Source organism: Curcuma longa, chromosome 1, assembly GCF_044706935.1.
Source record: "Curcuma longa cultivar G26 ecotype Majalengka, Jawa Barat chromosome 1, ITB_CL_G26_1.1, whole genome shotgun sequence".
Classification (NCBI taxonomy): domain Eukaryota; kingdom Viridiplantae; phylum Streptophyta; class Magnoliopsida; order Zingiberales; family Zingiberaceae; genus Curcuma; species Curcuma longa.
The window spans coordinates 27678089-27688396 of NC_133861.1; the positions used below are offsets into that span (position 1 = coordinate 27678089).

The 10308-nt window shown below is 34.2% G+C and overlaps 1 protein-coding gene across 1 annotated transcript; it reads left to right on the forward strand.

The window, feature by feature from the left end:
* Positions 1 to 590: 590 nt before the first annotated feature.
* On the forward strand, positions 591 to 5097 carry LOC141842354 (uncharacterized). Its single transcript, XM_074730567.1, has 5 exons — positions 591 to 713; positions 3318 to 3611; positions 3688 to 3770; positions 3856 to 3937; positions 4778 to 5097. Exons 1-5 carry the CDS (start codon positions 672 to 674, stop codon positions 4829 to 4831), a joined length of 555 nt encoding a protein of 184 aa, XP_074586668.1. The 5' UTR covers positions 591 to 671; the 3' UTR covers positions 4832 to 5097.
* Positions 5098 to 10308: the final 5211 nt, after the last annotated feature.

The window sequence follows — 10308 nt, forward strand, 5'->3', positions numbered from 1 at the left end:
ATTAAAGGAGAAAATTTAATGAATTAATAGATTTGACCCGTCTAAATTACAATCTAAATTTAAAAATTTCAACTTAATTTGTTTAAACTACAATTCAAACTTAAAAATTTTAATAATTTCTATATTTTTTATTTTTTGACCAGACCGTGGATTGACCCGCCTAACCTGCAGTTTGCTTTAAGTTGCATTGGATTGGAAATTTTATAACCCACTAAATTAGTGGTCCAGCCTGCTCCATTTCACCCCGTCCCGCCACATGATAGATTTCTAAAAATGGATCTGTAGCATATCAATATCAATTTGATTATGAATTTATATTTACAAATAAAAATTAAAAGAATTTTTAATAATAGACACAGTTTAATTGATCCGCTTGGATTATTACTAATTATAAAAAAGCAATTGACATATACAACCAAAAATGGATAGGAGATAAAGAATTTTTTTAATAAAGTTTAATTTATCATTATCAATATAAATTTGCACCATATAAAAGGCGTGGTGTGTTAGGAGGTGGGTCATATATATTATATGGAGGCCCATCAAAGCCTGTCAAACATAACAAAACCACGCCGTCATCTGGCCAATCGCATTGTGCTCAAGGCTCTCTAACCACGCCGTCATCTCTCCTTCGTTGCGCTGCCGCTTCAGAGTCTCTGTAGTTGTTGGCCATGGCGGAAGTCTCCTCACAGAAGCCACTATCCCTTGCTGAGGTCCTATTCTCATGATTTTATTCTTCGGATAATTCGATGCACGATTTTTCCGTGTAAATCCTTCAATTCTGTCTTTTCTGTCGTTAGATCTAAAAAGATTCGATCTTTGGTCTGTTATTAATTGTTACACGCCTCGTTCTTTCAGATGTTGAATGTGCCTCCTGTTTTGGATTTAACTCAGTTTTATTGTGTTTGTGAAGAACTGTGTCAAATTTTCACAACTTGTTATGGATGATGTTTTTGTGGTATGTCGATTCGTGTTTTGCTTTGAAGTAGATCGATTAATTTCTTCTATCGTAGACAAATAGGTTGTGTAGATGCATCGTGATTAGGTGTAGATCATATGGAGAGCTCCTTTATTGGTGTAAACGAGTGAAATAATATTTAGTCTGATACTTGCACTTGAAGCTTTATTGGACAGAGAATGCCCAGATCACTGTGCAATTTTACTTTAATTCGAGTTGAGAAGAGATGCTTTGCATGTTAGATATTTAGAGCGTGTTTATAGATGGTCTTGTCAACCCGGAGGGGTTGCTTAATTTACATGTGAGCAAGGATAGAAAGCACAAGCGGATGAGAGAATATGAAATGCCGGATGTCCATTTTTATTCCCCGTTTTCATATGAATTGTGAGTCAGAATGAAAAGTAAGGTCTTATTTACGTGCAAGGATAGAAATTAAGTGGATGGAAGATGTAGGCAGAATGGAAAATACCAAGGATAGATGAAGTTTAATTTTTGATCCCATGTTATTTACTTGGAAGAAGACTCATGTAATTACTTGGAAGAAAAAAAAAAAGGTAAATGAGTGTCATCTGGCAGAACGAGTAGTAGGATTATTAACATGGTAGAAGTTTTCAGTGACTAAGATGAGAAATAAGAGTTATAAGAAATTGATATTTGATGTATTTTTTCCTAATGGAAATGGTAATCTAGTCATTCATCACCTTTTCATCTTTTCATCCACCTATTTACACCCATATGTGGGCAGAAACAAAACTAAAGAAAAAGTATGGCAGTCTTCATCCTTGACCTTAGGTCTTGTTTCCCTAGGAAAGTTGGTAAATTGAAGGATAAATTTATAAAAAGACAAAAAGATGGAGAGAAATGATGATAAGAAAATTATCTTTGGTGTAGTCTCCCTGAACAGACACAAATGAATCATTTTTTTTACAATCGACAAGTGATAATTAGTTTTGGTCTAGATATTGATGATGAGTTATGAAGGATGGATTTATTAATTCAATTATCCATCTTTCCACTTTTCTTGATAAGTAAACAATGGATAGAAGATTCAATTATCCATCTTTCCACTTTTCTTGATAAGTAAACAATAGACAGAAGATTCATTTTTTGGCTTATCATTTGCTTCTAATTCATCCTTTGACTCATCTCTTTAAGGAGACATACCCTAAGTATTTCTATCCTAGTAAAGAAAGAAAAATTCTTAATATATTGTTTGCCATCACCTTGTTTCCATCCTCCTTTTCCACCAAAGTACATGAGCCCTAAATTTTCTAGCAATCTATAGACTTTTTAGTTCATATGGTATGTTCAGGATTGCTTATAATCTGATCTTTACAAAGGACTCAAATTTATACACTGACCTTGTTGCAACAGATAATCTAAGTTTTTATCTATACTGCCACCTTGTTTACTTTGCCCTAAATTTTCTAGCAATCCTTTTTAGTTCATATGTCTGAATTGATGTTTATCTTTTTTAACAAATGTCTGATTGATGTTTATTTAATTGACCTTACCACTTGGCATGGGCTAGTAGTGATCACCATATTTTTTGGAAATTATTATTTTTAAATATATTCTGTAAACCCACTTTTATGAGAAAGTGAAATCTATGATGCGAGAACTCAAAGCTCAGTAGACTTTCCATAATAAGACTTCACAACTCCTGAATTTTCATGGAGAAGAAATATGGACTGATTTTCATTCTTGTTGATTGGACAAGGGTAATCTGTTCGTATCAATAGGTCAAATGATTAGTTGGATTATGCTTTTCTCACAATCAACTCATGAATCAACTGTCATTTTTTAGTTCATCTATATAGACTATTTGCTTTTTAGTAAGCCAATATACTTCAGAAAAAGCAGTTTACTCATGATTATACTCATTTTCCTTTTACCCACCAATGCTTTTGTTTCATTTTATCTACTAAGTTAATACTTTACCTATCACATTACCTGTTGATAAATTTACTTTTAAGCTTATTTGATTTCCTTAATTTATCACTTCACTCACCTGTATTTAACACATCCATCAAATTGTCATTGCTCTTCGTTAATACAGTAAATAATTTTTACACCCTAACAACGAAGGTGACTGACTAGTCATGAAGACAATGTGATGTTTTATTAACCATGGATGGAAAAAATGGGGAAATAATAAATATTTCCTTCATCACAGCTGATAGTCATGAAATTAGTCTGTATTGTCAACTAGGACATGTGATGAGTTTGAAATTTGTGGTTTATTTCTTCCCAATCCTTAAGAAGATGGTGGCTGGACTTTTCTGTTATCTACTTCTTTCTTCATTATTTTATTCAATGATTTAGGACTATTTATCAAATACTGTCTTCTCAAATGCAGCAATATTCACTTCAAGACATTGAGAAGATAGATCAGGCTGAGGTTCCTGTTGAAGTAACACCTGAGAAGGAGAGTCTGGCTAATGCTAGTTCTGAGGTAGTTGTCTCTGCTGTGAACTTTGCCTCCGAAGTGGTTCCAGAGAACACTAGTGAAACCTCTGAGCCTGAAGTCATTGAATTGAAGGCTAATCAAACCCCTACCGCAGAGGAAGTAAGTGTTGTTGAAGAGACCAATAATGTAATTGCAGAGGAGCCAGAGACTGAAGGACAGGAAGCTGAAGAACCAGAGCTAAAGGTATTTGGAATTTATATTCTCTTTAAAGCACAAACAAAAGAAAGAACCCTAACGAAACTAATGGTTGAACTTATAGATTGAGACAGCACCTGCTGATTTCCGCTTCCCCACAACAAATCAAACAAGGCATTGCTTTACTCGCTATATAGAGTATCACAGGTTTGTTGACAATTCTAGCTTGTCCTTTTCTGCTGTTGTAGCATGATTTATTGGTCACTAATAACCTGGTGCTGGTTTTTGCTAGGTGCATAGCTGCCAAGGGAGAAGATGCTTCCGAGTGTGATAAATTTGCAAAATACTATCGATCACTGTGCCCAAGTGAATGGGTATGTAGTCCCTTCATCCATTTATATTCTCATATTATCCAAACTTTCTGTTGATGCTCAATTGGGTGTATACTTTCTCTCCTTCACTTTCAATTTAAGCTTTACAGTTTACTTTTGCCTGGTAATGACATCAAACATTTGAATCAATAGAAGTACTATGCTTCAATCTCATCACATGCGGAAGGGGTTGATGCTTATTGAGAGGCATTTGTGCCCATTGAGTATTAACACCATTTGTTAGTATTAACAAGGATACTATAACACCGGGGTTGATGCTTATTGAGAGGCATTTGTGCCCATTTTAGTATTAACAAGGATACTCTAACACCGCTTGTTAGTAAGATAGATACATTCTGCCTCAAACAATTGCTTGCCGTTTGTGGGTTGCCTAGAATACAAGATATCCCCATCATAAGATCATGTTGGAATCTTCGTCTCTTGTGATAGAAGCTACATCACCTCCTCTCCCCTCTCATTTGCTGATCTCCAATAGCTATTGCATGCATCCTAAGACATCCTCACAACTCTGACATGCATACTGAGATGACAAACCAGGTCCATTCTCTGCAAAATCCAACATCTAACACTATGAACAGATGAGTAACGGTGTAAATATTTTATAAGTAGAATGGGCGTTTTCAGCCAGATAATTTTAACACTAATTTTCCTTGTCCATCTTTCCTTAGAATAAATTACCAATAAATGTTTATTTTATCAGCGTATATTTATTTTATATATTTTATACATATTTGTTGTTTGACTTGATTATCCCACTCAAAGTTAAAACTTTTTATGATTAATTAGGGTTTAATTTAATATATATTTTATTTTATTTTTCAGGTAGAACGCTGGAATGAGCAACGGGCAAATGGAACCTTTCCTGGTCCTCTATAAACTCTCTGTAAACTTGTTATGAATTTTTTGCTTTCAGATTATGCAAATTTGCTAGAGGCCTCTGCTGTGGAAATTTAGAAGACGTTAATTAATAATGATTTTCACTTGTTATAAAGTAATTTTTATAACAGGTTGATGGAAACTTGTATTCCTTGTAATTTTTCTTAATTTCCAGCTTTCATTGAGTATTGTAGTAACTTCAAGTCTAAAGATTTGATATAACTGATCCTATTTTTGGATGATGATTAAATTTTTATTTTTAATTATGTTCTACTTTTGTATACGGTAATTTACTTAACGTGAACCACGTTGGAAAAGTTTTGGAATACCTAAATCATGTACTTAATTTAGGAAATGACAAAATCACGTACTCATTTTTTCCCTTTTGGCCCTCGTCTCTCTCTCACGAAATGTCCACTTGCGTTCGAACCAAACTATTCTAATACAGCTTTTAGCATGTATTGCACTGCATAGCAAAGGAGTTGGTCCCCTAGAGAATAAGAAACGTTCAGAGAGGATGTTGGTTTACATGTGGCTTTGACATTGATGATAAATTTCATCGATGCTTGATCCTAGTAATTCATACGGAAGTGGATAATCGATCATAGCACATCTGATGGTGGATACATACAGAAAGCGATGGTACATATGTGAGCATTTGTACGTCACACCTCGAAATATCTTTTTCAGATTTGACACTTCGTCAGATATGAGATTAGCGGGGATCTTTAATTACTGTATGCTTGTATTGTCTTTTGATGATATATATATTTACCCATTCATCAAAAAAAATCTGAATAAGTGTGCACGTCTTCCTCGTGAAAGGTGACGTGCGTTTGAAACAAAATTAATCGCCAGTACGACGATGCACCTTCTTCGTGAAAAGTGAATATAAAAAATCTAAACCCAAACCACACCATCTCCCAATGCCCGATGACATGTTTGTCTCTGACAGTCTTCTCCATGCTGCGACAGCTCCTGAACACAAGCATCCCTCTTGACCCCAAATTCCTAACGGGTGAAACGTAACGTCCCTCTCGGCCAATTCCGATTGCAATAGCTTCTTTGTTCTTATCTTCGATCAGTGCACAAATCTTTCGATCGGGCGAAGCCCCTTAAAAATCAAGGTGTCGTGCACTGAAATTTAAAAGGTAGAGTGTAAACTTCTATTTCGGCAGTTCTAAAATTTCAAACATTCCAGAAAAGCCCTAAAACGTTGACGTTTCGATAACATCTAAACTCTTGTTGATGCTCTTACTAATCATGTCGTTGGCGCATCTTCTTGTTAAGCCTACTTTTTTTTACTATAAACAATCATATTACAATATCAGTGATATCTAAAATCCTACTGAAGATAAAACTTTATGCTCTAATCAACCGAACAATATGTATGTTTTCTTCTACCTGTCTTTTTCTTATTTATAAATTAGCATTATCAATTATTTTTGTTCCCCTTTTTATCTTTTCAAAGTTGTATTTGGTCGGTGTTAACACTTTAAATTAAAAACCTAAGTGTGTTTATGATCTAAAAGTTGTTTGTCTCTAAAATGATAAATCCTAAAATGCCATAGTATAATTTTAAAAAAAATACACATTTTATGATCTATGTTAGTGTATTTTTGAAATATTCATAATCTTAATAGAATTATTTGTACTATTTGTTTCCAATGTGATTAATTTATGATGGTATCAATGCATTGAAGATCCAATTTCTAATAATGTTCTTTTAGTTATTATGGAATCTATTGATTCATAATTAGAGAACGGATATGTATCTTACTCCAAATATAAATATGAGTACTATCAATATGTCATCTTCAAATTCCTCTAGTATTGTGGTGATTAATGGAGAGACTATTAATTACATATTTAATTTGAATGAACAAGCTCTTAATTTTGAAGATGACTTAGGCCATACGAGTATAGGAGAAGATTTTTTGAGAATACGTGGACTCAACAAGAATTTAATGACAATAAAATGGAAGCGAAAATTGAAAGAGATGTCTCTGATGATATGAACTATTTATTAGATGAGTCAGTCAATACTAACAAATATAGCAATCTCAAAAGAGTAGTTTCCATTAACTGAATATGCATATGTAATGAACTCAAGACTTGTTCCATTGCAAAGGCAAGAACCAGATGACAATAGTGAATTTTTTATTGGTTAGCTAATGTATTTTATTAACTTTCATAATGCTAACTCAACTCAATTTTAGTATTACTAACATAAATATATATCAAGTCATGCTGTAGATTTATCTAACGCAAAAATATTTTAAAGAAAAACTTGCTAAGTATGCTATGAAAAGATGCTTCACATACAAAATAAAGAACACCAAGAACACCAAAGTTAAAGCAATTTTCCAGGGAGAAAATTGCACATGGACAATAATTGTAGAGGGAGATATTGAGTTCACGGTATTTAGAACGTCACTAGTGTTGTCTTGGCTTGAGAATAGCTGATTATCCTGCATGCACATCTTTTATAGCTTTTCAGATTAAAAGTCATTTTGTGTCTTTAGAAGATTACATACTCAGAACGATTCAGAGAAAGATGAAATCATGATTTGAAGTGTGTATATAGAGGATTCATTACTCTTTGTAAAAAGAGATGTATACTCTACGACCGCTTGTTAGGATTGTTACTAAAATCTTGACCAAAGTATTACATGTCAAGAGTATGGTACTCTTGGGCACATGAACCAGTAACATGAATCCATAGGATAAGAAAGTAGCTTGGGCTAGGTGTGATGTAGTCAGCCTAGTGGAGACTAACACATATAGACCATGTTCTGAACCAAGCGGTATAAGATGGTGAAAGGAACGAGACACATCTCATTATAGCTGCTGAAAGGTTTAGAAGTGTTCTGGAATCAATCGTTGATTTTATGATCAATTGGGGATCATGATGTACTACTAAGTGTCACTCATGATCATTTCGTAATTAATAGTTAATTATGAACGACCAACATAACCGGGAACCTATTGGGTCACACGCACTACAAGTTCTCTGAAGGACTTAAAACGAGTTTGAGAATTAGATTCTCAGTTGAGAGAATAAAGTCTGGTTGGACCGGACAAAGACAAAATGATGGACTTTGTCTTATGAAGACAGAATAAACATAACTAATTTTGTTCAAATCGGAGGTGGTTTGGTTATTGAACCAAAAAATTCAATGTTGAATCAAATTGAACCACTTTGGGTTGGTTCATAATGAAAATTATTTTGGCAAAATAAAAGAGATGAGGAGATTCATCTTGCGAAAACGAATTGAACAAAATTAGTTTGGGTCAAATCGAAGGTCGGTTGATCATTGAACTAAGCAAACTAAAATTTGAACCCGATTTGTTACCATAGCTAGTCTAGTTTGCTACAGTAACCACACGAGTTCATTACAGTAAACCCTAATAATTAAACCAATTTGATTTATTTCTTTTCTCTGGTTCACATCCACGCCGACCTGGCCGCACGCCTCTTCCCCGCACGCTTGCAACGCACGCGACGCTAGCTAGAAGGTCGCGTCTGCTGATAATGCTCTGATCTTCTCGCCGCCTCGCATTCACCGGCGGGAAGATTGGAGGAGTGATGGGTTAGGATTTTAATGCATTTTATTGATTAAATTTAGATTTCTACATGAAAATAAAATGCTAAATGACATGAATTGATTGCAATTGTGATTTGTTGAATATTTGGATGATTAATCCTAATTTTTGTGATTTAACGGTTAATTTTGCATTAATTGAGCTTGATTGTTTGTAGGGTCCAAATTGAACCATGATCGAGCCAAATTGAGCCGAGTCAAGTCAAAATTGGTTGATTCGATAGATTCAAAACTTCATGATCAAGATATGGGTTCAATTGGATAAATTGGGCTAATTGGATCTTAATTGTATGCAATCAGGCTGAACTTGAGCTAACACAGGCTGAACCAACTCAATCTGACCCGGTTGTGAACAGTGTTTTCAAATTCACGTTATAACGAGAATGCTACAGTGTTTTTGACGCGGTTACTTAGCAAGTTAATGTAGCACCTTCATCCCGCTTCGTTTTTCTTGTTTTTTCATCATTTTTCATCGCCAGATCTCCAGATTTCTTCCTGCCAATTCGATCTCTAGCTTCCAGAGGACGACTACAAGCTGAGTTTGGGATCTATCGCACGCGGGAAAGCACGGTGAGGGTTTCATCAGAGCTTCGTCTCCGCCGTGAATTTCAGATGGATTTTCTTCGATCTATCCTAATTGGAGTAATCAAACCATTCGGAGGGGTTCTCTGAAGAGTATTGAAGGCTTCTGAGCATTGTATTCATCACAAATTGAAGGATTTCAGCTGGAATTATCAAGTCTTGATCAGTTCTGTTCGATGTATCAAAGAGGGTTTCTGAAGCTGCGTTGGATCGAGTTGATCAGGATTAAATCAAGCTTGGATTGATAGGAGTTCCTCTGGATTTTTGATCATTGATCAGATCTTGTGTGACGGCAAGATTGGAGTTACGTTGATTGGAAAGGGAAAATCTGAAGATTGTTTATCTGATTTCTGATTACATTTCTATTTTTGTTTCTGCATTTCTTAAATTCTGTCAACTTGTGTTTCTGAATTTTTGTTTCGATCAAACTTATGAAATTGATTTCTGATCTTTTTAGATTTTCTTTAGCTTCAATTACACCAAGCTTTCTTGAATTTGATTTCCTTGAATCCGAATTCTGAATCTGAAACTTCCAATAGTACTGTTCCGTATCAGATTTTAACTGCTCTTGTATCAGATTGTTTGATTGATTAGTGTTATACATTGCTATTAGTTAATTGCATGTGATAGTTAGAGTGCATCTTTGTTTTGCAAGCTAGATTGGTTTCTTTGAAATTCAATTACTTGTTTTAGCCTAGTTTCATTTCTTTCTTTGTCTCATGAATTGCATTTTCTTTAATTGTTGATTTCATTGCCTTGGTAAACTTTTATGCTTACATTTAGATCCATAGCCATTTGTTTCATGAATTGCATTTATGCTTGCATTCTATTTCATTTACTGATTTTTCATTTACATTTTATTTTAAAATATCAAAACCCACATTCACATAGAAAAACCCAAAAAAAGAACGACATCCTAGCTTGATTCATGTAACTTTCTACAAGATTGGGTATTTTGATTTCATATTTCCTTTAATTAGATTCTTTGCATTTAGATTTAGTTCCTTGTTTCATTGATTTTGTAATTTAGGTTTCAATGCTTGAGTGATTTTAGAATCAAATCTCAATTTGTAGCAATCCTTAATTTTTGGTGTTTACATTAGTGTTTACTAGGCTTTTAGTACCAAGCTCTTATTCTTGCATTCATTTACATTTCGTTGAAAACATCAAAACCCCATTTATATTTGAAAAACCCAAAAAAGAATGACATCTTAGCTCGATTCATACAATTCTTTAGTAGTCCTTGGAAAAATATGATGCGTGTCCCCTATATTACGGTTGTTTGTGAGC

Bases quoted from the DNA above. Each gene is read 5' to 3' on its own strand.
- LOC141842354 (XM_074730567.1), top strand. From the start codon at position 672: ATGGCGGAAGTCTCCTCACAGAAGCCACTATCCCTTGCTGAG. The intron at 714-3,317 runs GTCCTATTCTCA...TCTCAAATGCAG, and splicing joins AGCCACTATCCCTTGCTGAG to CAATATTCACTTCAAGACAT. The intron at 3,771-3,855 runs GTTTGTTGACAA...GGTTTTTGCTAG, and splicing joins CGCTATATAGAGTATCACAG to GTGCATAGCTGCCAAGGGAG.